Source organism: Doryrhamphus excisus, linkage group LG21 (assembly GCF_037039965.1).
Source record: "Doryrhamphus excisus strain RoL-2023G ecotype Guam linkage group LG21, RoL_Dexc_Guam_v1.1, whole genome shotgun sequence".
Lineage (NCBI taxonomy): Eukaryota > Metazoa > Chordata > Actinopteri > Syngnathiformes > Syngnathidae > Doryrhamphus > Doryrhamphus excisus.
In genome coordinates this window covers 10408202-10426580 of record NC_136377.1, presented here as the reverse complement: position 1 = coordinate 10426580, position 18379 = coordinate 10408202, and the positions used below count along the sequence as shown (strand labels likewise).

The window sequence follows — 18379 nt, the reverse complement described above, 5'->3', positions numbered from 1 at the left end:
CAGTATAGTTTGAGGTGTTTTTTGGTAATATGCAGTCATTTTAAGAAACTGAATGTCCTCTGTGTTGGACATGAGGTCTTACTACGAATACTTTTTCTAATAAAATGATGAAGATGGTTGCCGCAGCAAATGTACTGTAAGTGTAAACCAAGAAGAACGACTGCTCATTACAGTATAATTACTGACTGAAATGTACAATGGTAATATAAAAATATAGCTAAATAGAGCTATAGTCTGATGCATTAAATTAATTTTATTTCAAAAATATCCTCAAAAGAGTACAAAACATAGATGACTATGAAATTAATTATATAAAAAAATATAAAATAAAAATGAATGACGTCAATCTTAGCATATTGTTTTCGCTCAAGAGAATTTTCAGGAAAATTCATTTTCTCTGTTTATATGCTTTGTTTATTACTGTTTCGGCTGTTACTGGCTCACACCCAAACAGATTGGTCACAATGTACCAGTGTGACCGACAGGGGGCAACATCGTCCACAAGTCATGTTTTGACGCTTCTCGGCCTCCTCCCCGCGAAGAAGACAATGCTCGGACGACAGAGGGTGGGAAAAAAGCAAAGCAGGAGTAGTCCCGTTTTCAACAACACAATGGAGCTTAAATTGACAAATACGCTTGCCTGGCGACTCGTACTGACCGGATTTGTCTTATGTGTTCTATCAGGTGAGGAAATTTGAGAAGTGTAAGAACGTTTCGGAATTTTGTATTTCTTTGATTGTGAGTTTTTTTAGGTGTGGATATAAGACGTATCGTGTACGGGGGATACACCTTCCCTGCCAACAACACCTCGTCATTATCTTATATGTCATTAATGTTGCTTTTTTATGGAAGCGAATATTAACACGACGCCAAATTACCACAATGTAGCCAATAGGCTTTAGAAGGGGGGAAGCTCTATGAAGGTAGCAGTTAAACTCCACCAAAACACAGACAAGCTCAGATGGACGTTAGCTAGCTGGCTGGCTGCCGCCCTGGACGCTCATTGTCGCACGGTTCCATCAAAAATGGTCGTTTTTCGACACAAAAAACACCCGAAAGGATGATCAAATGTCGTTTTATCAATCACGCCCAGTAAACATACTAGAACGTTCGGCGACAGGGTTGGAAGAAAATTGCGGATTTACACGTCTACGTGTTGTTTCAATGGTGATTCTCTTAATATGTCTTTATCCACATTTCGTTATGCCATATTCAAAATGGCTGCAGAATTGAATTGGCTTAGCCTCGATATTGTTAAATTGCATTGCCACATTTGGGTTAACCTCTGGTCATTAAACATAACATCGTGGACACGATGGTGTGTGTATATCCAAACCACGACAGTACACCGTGTTTACAGTGTTGTAGCTAATGTAGCATCTACACAATGTAGTCTACCCGGATTATCTTTGGTCTATTAGACTGGAGGATTTACTCATGAATAACCCAATGCAGGAAACAGATGCACACTTATGTTAGGAAGCATAATAATATTCAGACACTTTGCCTATGCAAACTAATGGATTGGAATCTAGAAAGTTACAGAGTAATAACTCCAAACATGGAGGCGAAATGGGTCACAAACACTTCCCACTTCCCTATGTTGTATCATGAAAACTCTACTTCTGTTTTACATTACAACACAGCACAGGCAACTTCTTCCTGATATTTTCAAAGCGGAAGATTTTTTGTTGATTATAGTGATGAAAACAAATCTATCTGGTGAAATGGTCTTTCACCAGGAGTGTGATCTATAAAAGCACATAACCGCTGGTGTCTTTCATTGGTGGCAAAAAACACAGGCTTTGAATGCAACCTCCTGATCAAAGATGACCCTTTTATCTCTGTGTGCACTTTAAAATGGTGTGAAACACATTTGCCGTACTGTTGTTTTCAGCCAACTCATCAGCACTGCAAATGTCTCCAGATTCAGGATTCAATATTAATAAATGGAATATTGCTCTTTTTAGATCATATAATTTTCTGGATCACATCTGTTGCTTTGTCCTAATGAACAATTACTGACCCCTAGTGGCCCACGTGGAATGCTACAGTCACACATCTGCTCTTGTATTTGTATTTTAGTTCATTTAGCCATTTTTATGCTTGAAATGTTTTAATTTAAGCCAAGAATCAGGACTATTTGTTTTTTTTAATTTAAAAAAAGCATATTTTTTCTAAACCATAGGCCCTATTCAACTGTGAAACTGTGATCATTTATTAATTACTTTTGGAAAAACCGTGATGTTGAGGCTGCGATGTTCCAAGTACGATAGAGTGAGGGACAACTGAATTAATGCTGGCTGAGCGGTTTGCTTCTTCCAGCAATTACCACATTGATTCTGTTGCTGCTGTCTTATGAGAGATGCTTGTTCAGAAATGACCATGTGGTCAATTAGAGCTACGCCTTTCTGCTTTTGTATACACTGCAAATCATCCATCAATTTCTATACCGCTTATCCTCACTAAGGTCGTGGGTATGCTGGAGCCTATCCCAGCTGAATTTAGGCGGGAGGCGGGGTACACCCTGGACTGGTGGCCAGCCAATCACAGGGCACATATAGACAAACAACCATTCACACTCACATTCATACCTATGGACAATTTGGAGTGGCCAATTAACCTAGCATGTTTTTGGAATGTGGGAGGAAACCGCAGTAGCCGGAGAAAACCCACACACGCACAGGGAACATGCAAACTCCACACAGAGATGCCCAACTGAGATTCTAACCCACTCCAAATCATCCCAAAATATACTCAAGATATGTGTGTATGTATGTTTTGAACCTGGTAGCTTCACACTGGAAGTCACACTGTTGATATAGCACAGCTAGCTTGTGTATATACAGACTAATCCACCCACAGGGAATGTTTTGTATTGGTTAATCCAATAAGATGTGAGATCTTGATAGAGAATAGGGTTGGGCGCTATTTTTTATGTACCAGTATAGATTCTTTCCATGATAAGAAAAGGACTATGTTGCATTTCCGCTTCTATGGTTACCATCATATTTTCCTCTTTGCCTTCACTGTTAAGCTACGTTCACACCGACGCCGAATCGACGGCGAATTAAATCGGCGAGCAAAGCGCCGGCAAAGCGTAACAAAGCTTGATGAAAGCGTAAAGACCGTAATACAGCGTAAAAAAGGTTTGAGCAATTCGGGACATTCGGCAAGAGCGCCAAAAATTTTTAAACTGTTTAAAAATTTGAGGCGATCTGTCACGAATTGCGTAAAGCGGGGAGAGCGTATTAAAGCTTATCAAAGCGTCACAAAGCTTATCAGAGTTTTGCTCAAAGCGTAGGAAAGCTTAACAGAGCTTGGTTCAAAGGATCAATGGATCTGCTGCATCTTTATATATTGTATACGCTATGGAAATTACACGACTGCGATCGCTGACAAGCTTTTTATTGCACAACAATAATACTGGCTACTGTCGGCCGTAACCACGCCGTTGCAACCACCGCCAGCAACACAACAGTACTTCCTCCACCAGACACGCCCCCACCCCCTGGTGCATTCACAGTCACCCGGAACAGTCGGACACCCAAGAGCACAACGTCAACATGAATACGTCAGGGTCGCTACAATATGCTCTGGATCAGAGGCGGGATGCAGTCGGGATCTCGAAATTTTCCATTGCGTAACAGAGCTTAACAGAGCTTAAACATATCTGAGGAGATCGTGAGATTTTTTGAAAAATGACTCCGAATTCGTCGCCGATTCAAAGCGCGACATTCGGCGTCGGTGTGAACGTAGCTTTAGTAGTATGTAATGACATCACCAAAACCAATCACCTTTTTCATTTTATAGTTGTATTTTTTTACATTTTGGTTGAATTGCAGTGAAGTATATCCTATTGTATAGTTAGTAAGTAATAAAGTTAGTAATAAAGCCAACGGAGCAATTTTTTTGACGCGTGATTTACATGCGCTCCTCCTGTTTGACCCTGTGCCCACACCATAACGCTGCAGTCACAAGCTTGAACAAATATTTAGCAGAAATGAAGAAAAGAGTATTTAGATTGGTAAAGTTGGCTTCAAAGCCCAGGCAGATGGCTCTTGTAGCAAGACCAAAGTTATTTGTATCTACTGTCGCTGTGTTTGTCATATACAGTGCTATCATGGCATAAGAGTGGCCCAACTAACCGGTGATTTTTACATCTCTCTGATGATTTTTGCATTGAGCTAAATTGGAGTTCCAGCTGCGATTGACGGGCTGTCAATGGGATGACCGTGGCTGAAGTTCATTGTTGTGCTAGCATTAGCCGTTTAGCATGGAACTGCCACAATGATGCACATTAGCACTCAAAGTCATCAAATCTTACCTTTATGCATTCCCACATAGTATCAGCATTCGGGAGCAAGTATGAGGTGAAAAAAAGGGTAAAATACATCCATACATCCCTCTGCATTGGTGCGCTCAATGACAAATGTCAAAAAAGTAGGACAAATCGCAGCTCGCAAGGAACATTCAAAAACGGTGGTATTTCAAATATATAATGATTTAATTTCTATGTATTTAATATGTTTTAAAAGAGAACGGAAATGATATTGAGTTTGGAATTTGGACGAAATGTTTTATGACTATTGCCCTATGTTTTAGGTATTTTCATTTGTACATTTCATGAACGAAAGACAAATCTAATAATAATCCTTTCTGAATGTTCCTAAATAGGCTTTTTTTTACTCACAAACATTTAGAATCATAAATAAACAATCATAAAAAGTATCATAAATAAACAAATCCTATTTGGAGCTGACACTTCTTCTTTCTCTTTGGGCTTTTCCCTTCAGGGGTCGCCACAGCAAATCAGCCGCCTCCTTCCAACTCTGTCTTCTGCATCTGTCTCTCTCACACCAACTACCCTCATGTCCTCCTTCACTACGTCCATAAACCTCCTCTTTGGTCTTCCTCTACGCCTCCTACCTGGCAGCATCCGTCTACCAATATATTCACTATCTCATTCACTATTCCTTCCTGATCTTATCCATCCTGGTCACTCCCAATGTGAACCTCGGCATCCGCATCTCTGCCACCTCCAGTTCTGCTTCCTGTCTTTTCCTCAGTGGCACTGTCTCTAGACCAAACAACATGGCTGGTCTCACCACAGTTTTGTATACCTTTCCTTTCATTTTAGCTGAAACTCTTCTATCTTCACACCTAACACTTTGCTCCATCCGTTCCATCTTGCCTGCACACCCTTTTCACAATTTCCATTGTTCTGAATTGTTGACCCCAAGTACTTAAAATTCTTTACCTTCTGTATCTCTTCTACCTGTAACCTCACTCTTCTACTTGGGTCCCTCTCATTCACATACACGTACTCTGTCTTATTTGGAGCTGACACAAATGAGGTCACATTTTGTATTTGTGGAATGTTTGTGGGTGACTTTAAGAGCTAATATGCTAATAATAAATAAAAATAGTAATACAAAATATGCTTGCTGACTGTATTGTTTTAAATAATTGCCCATAGTTCCGGAATTGATATCCTTTTACATAAAATTTGATGTTATTGCCGTTGTAGTTGTACATCAAACCATTTAGCACAAAGAGATTTCCCCCACTTATTATAGATTAAAATGGTTTTATATCTGCGATTAAATGCAATTAATTGTGAGTTCACTATGGACAAAAAAATGTTGTCACGGTCAAATATTGTAATCGATTGACAGCCCTACCTGTAAGACATTAACATTTTCCTACAAAGTTTAAGGTAGTTGTTTTTGTTACGCTAACATTGACATTCCCTCTCTTTTTAGTCTTAAAACCGACACTGGCAGTCGAGGTCTACACTGAATCAGAAGTGGTCGTGGAGAACGGGACCGCGGTTGTCCTGCGCTGCACGTTCAAGTCCAGCGAGGTGGTGAACAGCAACATGGCCGCGACCTGGAGATTCCAGTCCAGCCAGCCCGACACTAAGTTCTCCAAAGCGCCTTACGTGGTGAGTCCACACGCCGGCCTTTTTACAGTTCTTGACAACAGTTTCTCAAACCTTTGTGTGTCCAGTGTTTCTATTTACATAAACATTGTAGTAGATCCCTGCTTTTCACAGGGGTTTTGTTTTGGGATCTACAGCAAATGGTCAAAATCTTCAGGTAACCGAAGATCTATAAAAGTGACAAATTTTGACGCACATGGCTTGATATTGACGTTCTCGAATATCTCCGACTTTGGATCAATAAGAAATCTGCAGAACCCACCCATCTCTCTTCAATATACTCCACACACTGATGCAGGGATTCTCATTCTGTACATATTTTAATGTGACCTGCTGCCAATATTGGTATCAGTAATGAAGTGCTGGACAATATGGGGATATTGGATAGTGATAAAAATCCAATAGTAGGGGTGTTAGGGCGAGATGGTGCACAAAATTGTAATATTTATATTCAGTACAATGGAAAAAAATACGACTAGACAAACTTTTTTACAGAGACAGATAAACCACTAATGTTATCATCATATATAATAATAATAATGCAGAATAATATATCATAATAATGCAATAATTTATTAGAATTTGGCATTTTTCATTTCATTTTTTTTCTTTTTTTTTCAACTTAAAAAATGTATCATTTCTAAGTTTGGCATGTATTTTCTCACTGGCAATTTGTACTGTCTGTCAAATGTTTAGCATTTTGGAAATGCTGGCTTTTCAACTGTTAAAGAGCAGCCACTTCTTTTGCAATGGAGCAAACGACACTTCCTGTGAACCCACACAATTTTGCGCTGCTCCCCCATGACTGTACGTATATGTATGTAGTTGTTTGTTGTCTATGACTATACAAAGTATGCAGAAGCCCCGTCAAATGTGAGTGAACGTGTTCGTATTTCCGTTACGGGTGGAGTAGTAGAAACTGCCACCAGAGTATGTATTTTTTTTTATTCATTACAGCACATGCCCACAATGTTAAATCAGCATCATCAGGGATGAGAACAGCAACAAGCTGTGGAAACATGGCTTTATTTAATACTAAGTTTGTATCTTTAATCGTTGATAGGAAATCTGTGATTGTTGGCAGCTAAAATAGCATGTTGTGATACTAATCCAGGGGCAGGCAGACACGCAAGGTTGAAACAGCGTTTACCTAGTCTGCTGACAACAAGGATTCTTTTGCAAGTGACTTCGATTCTAAACACAAGTTGTTCACAATATATTGTATCCTATATCCTATCATCCTATAATATATCATATCCTTGGATATTCCAGATCATGTGTTTCGATAGAAGTCTTATGCAGAGATCGTGTTTTGATCTGATAAATCTGGAGTCAAGAAATGTCAAATTATTACATTGTCTGTCAGTCATTTACACCGCCACAGCTGTTCAATGGAAAAACAGACACGTGCAACGTTTGCAAGGTTTATAGTGTGCGTAAAGCGCTGCAAGTGAGATTCCAATCCTGCCTGGTGCACCGCCACTTCCATATTATGTGTACTATTATTCATAGTATTGATGCCTTAGTTCAGTCTGATTGGCTTCTGAATGCCCTGTTTTCAGGAGACAACAGATATTTCTCCTAACAGGAAATATCACCCAGTTTTAATCTCACAAGATTTTATGATAGCCCTATTGTGCTAAGCAGACAGGACGGAGATGTTCATGCCGCTCCTTGATTGCTCCCTGTACTTTTCACTGACTTTCCTTCATGGTTCTATGTTGCATTTGTTTCCCCTCTTCACTGCTACCACTGCTACCACTGCTACCACTGCTACCACTGCTACCACTGCTACCACTGCTGCTACTGCATGGTGATCATTGACTGATCTTTCGTCTGGGGATGTTCGCAGCTCAGGAACAGGATCTACGCACGTCTCTGTCAAACAGCTGTTGGTGATCTTGTGATTAACATGACGACACAAGAACCAAGGCTTTATGTTTGCAGAGGGCTGTCATGCCAGCACAGACACATTTGCACGCCTGTGGAAAACACACCAGCCGCCACTTTGCCGTGTTTGTCTGACAGACAAGAATGTTTGACAGCCGCGTTGGCCATGGCCAATCAAATTTTACACTGCGTCTTTTGAAACATACATTTCCTTCCATGACAAACCTGCTCAACGTTGCTTCTTGTTTCTGCTGCTGTGTGTCAGAGTAGGTGGAAAATCAAACCGATGTGGCAGTTATCAGGAAGTTGCTAACACAAGAAACTGTCTTTCTCGTCCACTTCGCACTGCAACTTTTGTAAGCACAATTATTCCCATACAGTGCTAATATAAAGTGAATGAATTGATTTCATTGTGAAACTGAAACAATTAATACAGGTATATTAACATGGTTAACGGTTCATAAAAGTATAAAAAGTAGTTCTAACTACAGTAACTACAGATGGCTTTGCAGCTATCAAACTAATGTGTAAGCACATACCATTGAAGTACTTTTTCACCATGTTAACGTGAATATCATAACCTAATATATCGCAAATGTCACTTAATGACTTTTAGTATAAACAAACACATATTGACACGACACATTGCAGCTTAAAATGTATAGTAAATGACAAAATACACTAATACAACATTAGGGCTGGGACATATGACCACACTAGAAATTTTACCTCGATAACGATAAATGCACAATAGATCCCCGACCCCTGGATATCTTTGCCATTGGAAAATAATTGCAGGAAATGCAAAGTAATTTCTTTTGGTTGATTTATTGACAAACGGGCACGTATTACTTTCAGTGAAATATGAAAGTATAAAAATCCCTTGTAACAATTCAACGATGATCCTTCAAAATAGAATGACTTGAACAATGTCACACGGAAGAGGAGTCTGGAATCGATTGCTTTTATCGGGATGCAGCCTGACATAATCCAATATTTTTTTCCCCGCTGATATTGGTCCGATGGGGACCTCCCTAATGGCTCTCATCACACTTTTCCTTCGGTGGTGGCCTTAAGCAAAACATGCTATTGGAGTACATCTTTCAGATGATATGTGATGTCTCCTCCAATAATTTTTATTTCATATTTTTCCAGTAAATGTTGGGGGACTCCACTGCTTATTACTGTCCTGTACTGCTTTATTCTAGAGACCAAAGCCCACCCAGTTGTGGTGCATGACTGACTTGTCCCTTCCATTTTGGCAGATCTTTTACTTTAACAGCGGCACCACATTCCCGGGGCCGATAGAGTTCAAAGACAGAGTGGAATTCATCGGCAACATCAACAAAAAGGACGTCTCGATACGACTGAACCCGGCCCAGTTCAGTGACAACGGAACCTACTTCTGCGACGTGACGAATCCTCCTGACATCTCGGGGACGTCCGCTCGGACAGAGCTGCGGGTGGTCTCGAGAGGTAACAGCCGGGATATGATATGATAAGGCGTATCTTTACCTCCGCTGTCACGCGGGTGCATTCTTGTGTTTTCCTAGTTCGCGAACACATGCGTGTGATGGCTTGCTGTGCTTTTTCTGTGTCAACATTCTGAGCAGGACCCACAAGGTACTGTAAGCTAACCACAAAAGATTTTTAGATGAATACAGTCGTGTATTCTTAAATATACAGTATATTTTCAAACAAGCCAAATTGGACCAAATAGTGTGTACTTTTGTTCATAAGTCTTTTATAAAGAGTAGATAGATTTGCTGATACCACTAACAGTTGTTTCTTAGCGCTCACATCAACTGCCTGTGTTTTTCTTTCTTATCTGTTCTACTGCTATTAGTGGTACACAAGTGGTTTCTTTCATCTTCCGGACATCCCAATTGTAGTGGCTATGACCAATGTTTGTGAGATGGTTCTGATTGATTGTCCATCGTCTCTTAGATTCAGATTGTTTGCCCCCCTTACACAGCTCTCAGGTTTTCATGTTGTTTTCACCTCTAAATGTAATCTACACAGGCAAAACCTATCCTACCCAATCTGAAACAGAGTGAATTGATAGTGTAATAGGACCCATCAGTCACATGTTCCAATACCTTTGCTCACATGAAACGACATGGATGGATTCAAACAAAATTACTATCTTGGTGCATCTGACCCAAATGTAAGCATCTGCAAATAAAAGCTGAAATGTTGCTCTATCGTCTCCATAATTCATCTTTTGGTGTCAAACCCATATGTTGCCAGTGGGTTTTGCCTGTGTAGATTGCATTTGCAGGTGAAAGAAAACATGAAAACCAGAAAGCTGTGTACGGGTGAAAAACAAGTAATTGTGAATGTGAGAGAAGATGGAAAATCTATCCGAACCGTTGCACAAACATTGGTCATAGCCACTACAACCATCTGGAATGTCCTGGAAAAAGAAAGAAACTACTAATGTACTAAGGGGCCATCCATAATTTTCAACATTTTCACGAGCGTACAAACCGTACGTGGGGGGGAGGGGCTTAAGACATCAACGTACGCTTTTTTGAAAACCAGACAATGTCGATGTCTGTATGTTCGAACCGCGGGACAGAGCTCACAGAGCAATGCATACGAACAATACATCAATGTTTACTGCTTTGTGCGTTCGGAAAGAAAGCGGAAGGACGCTGTAGCGGCTGGCCAGACGGCTTGGAAAGGTTCCAAATCGAAGGAATCGAGCAGGGCGAATTTGTTCCGTTGCCGTTGCGAAAATGGAGAAGATCAAAACTAAACCGACCATCCTGAATCTATTCGCCAGCTCTGTGTTTATTTTCTATATTTGGGCATGGACCTGGCTGTGATTGCCATTTTCTGAATTACTCTGTGGTGTAATTCCTTGAGTAATAAATTGAGTGTCCTTGAGTAATCATGTGTGTATACAAGAAGTATTCCCTTGTTTAAAAAAATCCTGTGGAAAACGGTTGTTGCATCAGGACTTTTCTACATGTATCATTTGATAGAAAGAACAATACAAAAAGACCAAATTTGTAATACATTTGTATTTTCTTCAAAGAAAAATACAAAAAAGAGGCATTTGATATAATTTTTTGTCTTGTTTGTGTTCAATACAATGTTGATGGGCAGTGACTGATTGACCAGAGTCCCAAAACACAGCCACTATTGGACATGTTCGAATTTCCTGGCTGTATTGGTCAACATTTTTCATTTGGGATTGTACTCTTTTTAGGGGGGGTTGCTCAAAAGAGTACTCTTGTGAAAATGTTGAAAATTATGGATGGCCCCTAAGTAGCAGAGGTGGATCAAGGTCAACATCGGAAGGTGATGACAGAAATTGTGAAAGATAGGCAGACCACACTGGAATTCACCAAAAATTACAAGGATATGTACAGAGATACTGTATGTGTTCCTATGTGTTCATAAAGAGCTAGGTTTAGGTTACAAGGTGACCTTATCTATCATCGCATTTAGGGACGTCCAGATACCATCTTCAAGATCGGCTGTAATTTTTGAAGATAGGATAATATTGGCTTCTGCCACAAGATCTGGCCCATCCGGTTGCCGTATCACGATGATCATCATCATAATCAGAACTGTGGGCCACACACCAACACGCTAGTTGCAGTAATGCGCCTCAAAGGCCTCAAATGTCTGCTGTGTACCATGGTGAAGTTAGTTTCACTTTAGACGTTGGATGTTAGGCTCTGGGGCGACAGCGGTAATTCCCCCTCACGCCCGGACTGCTGTGTCATGGTGCGGTGAGCTCACACAGGAAGTGCTGCTCTATAGTACAGTACTACAGACCGTCAATAAATTACTATTGGGTTGAAGAGACTGTAACAGAGCAGGTGTGGATTCCCAAGTATTTTACACACCCATTTTTTCATTTGATCTTTTATTAGGTGGACATCTGGATTGGCGACCTGACTCAGGTTGTCAGAAAAACAACAATATTGTTGGTCATGCTGTGTAATAAATATAATATAAAGAAATATAAAATATACTATCGCATCGACAAGACTATTTGAAAAAAATTGGATCGGACACCAATAAATGTGGACTGGGACATCCCTAATTTTTTTTGCTTTTATGTGCAGAGTCTCTCCCTCGGAGCAACACCCACATCATTGTCGGAGCGGTCTGTGGTGCTTTGTTCCTGCTGGTGCTCATCCTCGTCGGCGTATGCATCGTCATGAAGGTGCTTCACAACCGCCACGATTACGAAGGGTAGGTTGTCTAAACAAATGTCCCCCAAGCTTTGGCCTAATACCACATAGCTTATTTCTTTTTGCATGTCTTTTCCCAATCTGGTTTGCATTTTGGCAAAGGACTGACTTGTGTATATGTGATTATAGAATATTGCGGCCAATCTAACATAACAGTGTATGTTTGTACGCAGGCTTCTTTTCCCTAATTTAATAGCACCCTGTAACTCCTCCAACACTTTTTCATTGGGGAAAACAAACTGATTTTGCACTGATCATTAACATAGACAGACAGTTTTCCTGTTCAACTTTGTTTCAACCACACGCCCTCTCTGATCATCTTCCTCCTAACTCCTAACTAAAGACCTGTTACCAAACCATACCGCCTCAAAGTAACAGGGCTTGAAAGACTTTCTGCTTTTCACATGTGAACCAACCAATCAATCTGGAACGGTTCGCAAAATTGAATTAAAAAAAATGTGTTGGACCGTCCCAAATAAACCTGCCGATCTTGCGTCCTTTTGATCCTTTGGGGTTGCTGTTTGCACTGGTGCCATCTTTTTTGTCTAAACTAATCCATAACATCCTTGTCTTTGTTGTTGTCACCTCTCACAACCGCTCCGCTATCTGCATCTGTCAAGCTAACTAACCTAGCATTCTGTGTGTCAATATTGCTTCAAGCTAACAGAATTTTAAATGGCAACATGCTTCAATTGCCATTGCTCCTGCAGGTAAGTGTCTGGTCATTTCCCCTCGACGTGCTATTTTCCACTGCGCCGTACAGACTCGCCTCCACTCGATGTTTGTAGTACCACAACATTTTGCAATGAATACAACACAAGACTACCCTTGCTGAATTATACTCAACAGACCTCCTTTGGATAAAACTGTCTCCTTACATGTCTCTAGACCGGCGCTGCCCAGTTGACATAAAACCTTTTTGATTAATTTTTGATTTTTGGTCTCCTGTTTTAAACTGCTCACCTCCACACCAGGCCGCTCCACTGAGTTACTGATCCTCAAATCAATGACATTTCTTGTCATCAAAGCATCAAAAAAAGGACCAGGAATAGCAAAGACAAGGTCAGGCTAATCACTAAAGCTTGAATGTAAAGTATGAAAAACTTTAACAGAAGTCTCGCTGGAATAAGTATATTAATACAAGTCTAGTGAGACAATAATATAACCATTACACAGAGCAACTACATTAACACGCGCCCGAAAACTGGAAATGACGCGTTACCTTACTGTAGCAGTGTCATGAGACACTGATGATACTCGAGACTGGGTCTACGAGACAAGATTTTAACATTATTTTTCAGAAAATTAAAAGTCATAATACAGTATATGACAATATATTGCAATGCACTAATTGAATTTCTACTGCTTCACCTTGCATTGCTCCTCACATGGCTACACTCGTCTGCCTGCACCCACGAGCCAGAGCGACTATGGTACTAACCAGTGAAACACATACACATGGCAATATAACACTGAGGCCATTTTCATTTATTGTGGGATGAAGTCAGGCGAGAGGCGGGGTACACCCTGGACTGGTGGCCAGCCAATCACAGGGCACATATAGACAAACAACCATTCACACTCACATTCATACCTATGGACAATTTGGAGTCGCCAATTAACCTAGCAATTTTTCTTGTAATAATCTAAATATATAAAATATATACTAATATAAATTATACGGTGGCCACTTTTGCTCGTGTCCCGTCAGACCAGCCGTAGTTGAAATGACTTGGTCATGCTGATTGTTCCAAGCACTTTGTTTAATGTCACTGAGTTTGATACGTATGAATTAGTCATTTGAGAATGAGTTGTCGTTAGATTGTTAGACACATTCTCCTCCATTGTTGTTACATTAGCATGCCTCGCTCTGACCGATGCGTTCAAAGCAGCATGTTTTTGCAGGTTCCTGCTGTGCTATATTTGATGTGAAGAACCGACACCCAAACCAACTAGAGTCGGTACTTTGCAGTGAAAGAGCGGCATCTCCCTCTGAATTTTTGTTTAGGGGCTAGATCAAGCGTTCTTGGGGGCGGTAGATGGCCCATGTTTCAAAAGTCACCCTCCCCCGATGAAGGCTATAAGATAAGAAAACCACCCACAGTCAGAACAAAGTATTTGTGTCTTTTGTGGCGTATTTGTTGTTGTCATCCGCACGCTTCAACTGCTCATCTCTCACTGTTTTTTTTTGTGTGTGTTTTTGTGCTTTTCTTTTGGTCCCCCTCTCCTCCATTATCTATCCATTCCTGTCTCTCCACTTTGTCCCTCCAACAACCACAATGGTCGCTCTTCACCATGGCAAACTGTAACCCCCTTCCCCACGTCGCACAAACTAGCTGTATAACCTTGGAAAGCACGCGCTCTTCGCCTCCGCCGCCCATAAAGAAGGCGGAGCCAAAGCTGGAGAGCCCCAGGAGTACCAGCCCCTCGGGTCAAGTCCAGGTAGGAGCCGCGGGACCAATGCATACCGTATGTTCCACTCCACCCGTTCACATGTGACCCTCAATGTTGTATATCAGGACAAAAAAGGCAGTGCATTGATTTAAAGATGCTGTTATCTTGAACATGGTGTGAAACACGTGTCTTTGTCACAGGGCCCGGTGATATACGTCCAATTGGATCACTCAGGCAGCAAAAACTCCTTCCACAAAATGGAACCGGTGGTCTACGCTGACATTCGCAAAAACTGAAATGGACTGGGGAGCGGCGGGAAAAAGAGAATATAAAACACAGTAAAGTATCAGACCTCCTCTATCAGCTGCTCTCGGGAAGGGTGGGCCTCTTTATCATACAGGGACGCTTTTATTTGAATTGTTTGTGTGTGTTTTGGTTTCTCTGTAAGCATGACGCTTATTTTCTTGATGTGCTTTAATGCAAAGACTCCATACTTTAACAGGACAAAAAAAGCTCATGCTAATGCTTCAGTGGCCCAACTTCTTATACTGCAGCATGCACAGAATTTTCCAGAACATTTCAACATTCCTTTTTGCACTAAGCAGTGGCAGTTAGTGCAAATACGACAAACAATGGGCTGATTGCAGAACAATAAGGGATGGGTATGCAGCAAAGTTGGTGTATCATTTATTTATGCTTCTATTTATTACACAAGGCAGAAAATACATAAATGTGTTAAGAAAGAACGAGGAAATTTGGCCCTTGGTGAAATGTCACCCCCTGCTGGTTTTAAATATACATATCAATGCAGATGATGCTTTTAACAACGTGCTTTTGTAGCAGTACATCTCTTCGAAGGGAGGAAATGCTGCCCTCTCTATGTCACAAGGCACAAGATAGTCTCCATACGCACTGCAGGGTATGATGCCCAATTTGGATATTTGGTTTTTATGTGCTCATTCACCTTACCAAAAAATGCAGCTGCTTGATGTGATCGCAAAGCGTCTGCAAAGTGACATGAGCACGACTACACCCCATACCTAGTACCATCTTTAAAATTGGGCTTTAGCTTTGGAAACATTATCTCTGGATTGGCAGACCGGGGTGGTGGTCCCCCCTTTTCAAGAAGGGTGATGAGAGGGTGTGTTCCCACTCCTCAGCCTCCCTGGGAAGGTCTATTCCAGGGTAGGACCGTTGATCCAACCTCGGCTACAGGAGGTGCAATGTGGTTGTAGTCCCGGTTGCAGAACACTGGACCAACGCTACACCATGGCCGTTTGGCCAAGCGGTCTACATGTGCCTTGTAGACTGACCTGGAAAAGGCATTTGACCGGGTCTCTCGCCGTGTTCTGTGGGGGGTGCTCTGGGAGTACGGGATTGGTCACATTGTACTTACACGTGCCAAATTGGGGGCTTTCTAACACAGTCGGTGTATGCGGTCACCAAACAAATGACTAATTAGTCACAGCACCACCAACCAAAAAATGATGCAGTTAATTTGTAAGTGTGAGAGTGTAGACCTTTTCTGTTCATTTAAATGACATGTGGTGCCCTCTGCTGGTCGTTGCCAAGAAGTGAAACGGATTGAGATGAGTTTAATGATAAAAAACTAACCAACTGGAAGCCCACATGATGGAAGCGAATGATGCATACCCATCCCTTAACATATCTGCAAGAAATCCACTTGTTTACTTTGGTGGCCAAAAAGGAAACACTATTTCCTTCTTCTGGAAGTGTTCTTTGTGGTGCTGCATTCAGGTACAGTTGGAACTCAAAGAAACAAATTAGATTTTCTGACTCAGCATTGTTTTTTTTTTTGTTTTTTTTCTGGGTCTGGTTTGTAAGTCCTCAGCACGGGAACCATCTTGTACGCATGCAGCCATCAGGAAGCTCCGCCTCCCCTTACAGCAATGATGATAACGTTAATGTGAACGCACGTTGTGTACCCTTCCAGCATGTTGCTGTGCTAGCTTGTTTTCAATGTTCTCCTCAGTGGAACAGTTCTCTGGTTGATCAAATATGTCAGAAAATATTGTTTTTTCCTCTTTTTGCATGTTCCACTGAGGGGAGAATCTAAAGGCGGGTGCTGATGTTGTGGGGGGAAGAAATACTGAAACACTGTTTGCATGCAATCTACTAACATGATCATTAGCACTACTCGTGTTGATATGAACAAAAGACAATAACTGGCCACTTACGTCGTTCACCACTTGTGTTCCAGCTTGACAATGCATTCCCTTTTCTTATGTACGCCATGTTGAAGCATTTAAAGCCAAATTCCTTTTCTTAATGTGAATTATGTATACGTGTGTGTGTCCAAACTGCCTTCATGTCGACATCCCCGATGCAGTAAATGTCCAAGTTGACAGTATTTGTACAGAAAACACTCGTTGTTGTAAAGTAGTGCTCTTTACTGTAATTGGCTCATTCCAACTCTTTATTTTGACCCCATCACCTTCAGTCTTAATGCTTATTTGCCAAGTGCTTGCAGACTGTAACACACCGAGGCTTCGATGCAACTTCACGGCAATTCATCCCAGTTGGCTTGTGGCCACGCCCCCCTCCATGATGTCACCTTAAGGGACTAGTAAGCCACTAGCGGAGAAAAGCAGAGACAAGATGGAAAATAAGATACTGTTGTAGTCTCTGCTCTCTGGTTAGTGTAGAGTTAAAAAAAAAAAACATTGCCGATTAACAGCAGTGGCTGTAGGCAACCACCTGCACGTTAAGAAGAGCTATCAATAACTTTTAGCTTTGAGGGTCGGGTGGTAGGTTCACATCCCCATCATAGATTGATTCTTCAGAAGGCGGAAAATATATTGCAATTTTGCATGGATGGATGGTGGGTGGGGGGGTGTTAGCATAGCATTAGGCTATGTCCAGGTTGTATCGATGTAGTAACACTTCACTCTGCAGGCACCGCTGTCTCCCATGTGTGTTTTTCATGTCTTTATCTGTTTTTTGCGTGTTAGCAGGATGCTACGCCTCGTTGCCAAAAACCACAAATGATTTCTTGTTTGTTTGTTTGTTTTGTTTTAAACTGCTAGTTGCTCCGCTCCTGATTGTGATGGTGGCCGTGTGTAGTCGTGCTGTTGTACGAGTTGTAGTGATGTAAACTATAAATTATAAGAAAAATTCCAAAGTCGTAAAGACTCTTTAACAGTGCTCTCGTCTTGCTAAATAGTTCATATATATATGTATATATATATATATATATATATATATATATATATATATATATATATATGTATATATATACACACTAGTGTGTTTTTGGTGATTTGTTTGCTATGTTGTAAAAAAGAAAAAGAAAGAAAGAAAGAAAGAAAATATCTGCACTACGTCTTGACTAGAGAAGACAAAAAGGTGATGTTTCCCATCTGAATGATCCTGGCCTCTGTTAAAAAAGAAAAACTGGAATGTTGTACATTTAGTGCCTTTTACATTTCATCAGCTAACTTGAACATCTGCTTTAAAGATAGAAAAGATAAGATTCATTTATTTTTCCTTTTATTGTATGTATTTTTTTATAAACATAGTAGCCATTCTGTATCCACTTGTTCAAATTTTATATAAAACTATTTCTGGCCATATGTTGTCTACCTTTTTGTTTCACTTTGACAGTCAAGTCCTAAAACCTCTTACCCAACTGGTCTACCTTGTGGACTTGGAAAACGCATTGGGTGGGTGTATGAGTACGGGATTGTTAGCACGCTACTACGTGCCATCCGGTCCTTGTAGCCTGGTTGGCGTTGCCAGCAGGAAGTCCAGCCTGTGTCCGGTGAACGTTGGCCTCCGCCAAGGCTGCCCTTTGTCACCAATTCTGTTCATTTTCAGAATTTCTAAGCCTTCCAGTCATTTCTAAGGAAGTCCAGTTTGGGGCTCTTAGCATCTCATATCTGCTGTTTGTACACGGTGAGGTCCCGATGGCGCCAAC

At 41.0% G+C, this 18379-nt stretch overlaps 1 protein-coding gene across 2 annotated transcripts; it reads left to right on the top strand.

Moving 5' to 3' along the window:
• The first annotated feature begins 541 nt into the window (after window positions 1–541).
• mpzl1l (myelin protein zero-like 1 like) lies at window positions 542–18035 on the top strand. 2 transcript variants are annotated; one of them, XM_058087752.2, is made up of 6 exons: window positions 542–684; window positions 5766–5947; window positions 9100–9310; window positions 11920–12049; window positions 14385–14490; window positions 14643–18035. In XM_058087752.2, the coding sequence occupies exons 1-6, from the start codon at window positions 549–551 to the stop codon at window positions 14736–14738; spliced, it is 861 nt and encodes a 286-aa protein (XP_057943735.2). In that variant the 5' UTR covers window positions 542–548; the 3' UTR covers window positions 14739–18035. The 2 variants fall into 2 exon arrangements, with proteins under 2 accessions (XP_057943735.2, XP_057943734.2); XM_058087751.2 differs by having other exon boundaries at window positions 14385–14517.
• The last annotated feature ends 344 nt before the right edge of the window (window positions 18036–18379 follow it).

Coding starts and splice junctions, on each gene's coding strand:
- mpzl1l (XM_058087751.2), top strand. CDS start 549: ATGCTCGGACGACAGAGGGTGGGAAAAAAGCAAAGCAGGAGTAGTCCC. Junction 5,948..9,099: donor TCTCCAAAGCGCCTTACGTG/GTGAGTCCACAC, acceptor CCATTTTGGCAG/ATCTTTTACTTTAACAGCGG. Junction 14,518..14,642: donor CCGCGGGACCAATGCATACC/GTATGTTCCACT, acceptor TCTTTGTCACAG/GGCCCGGTGATATACGTCCA.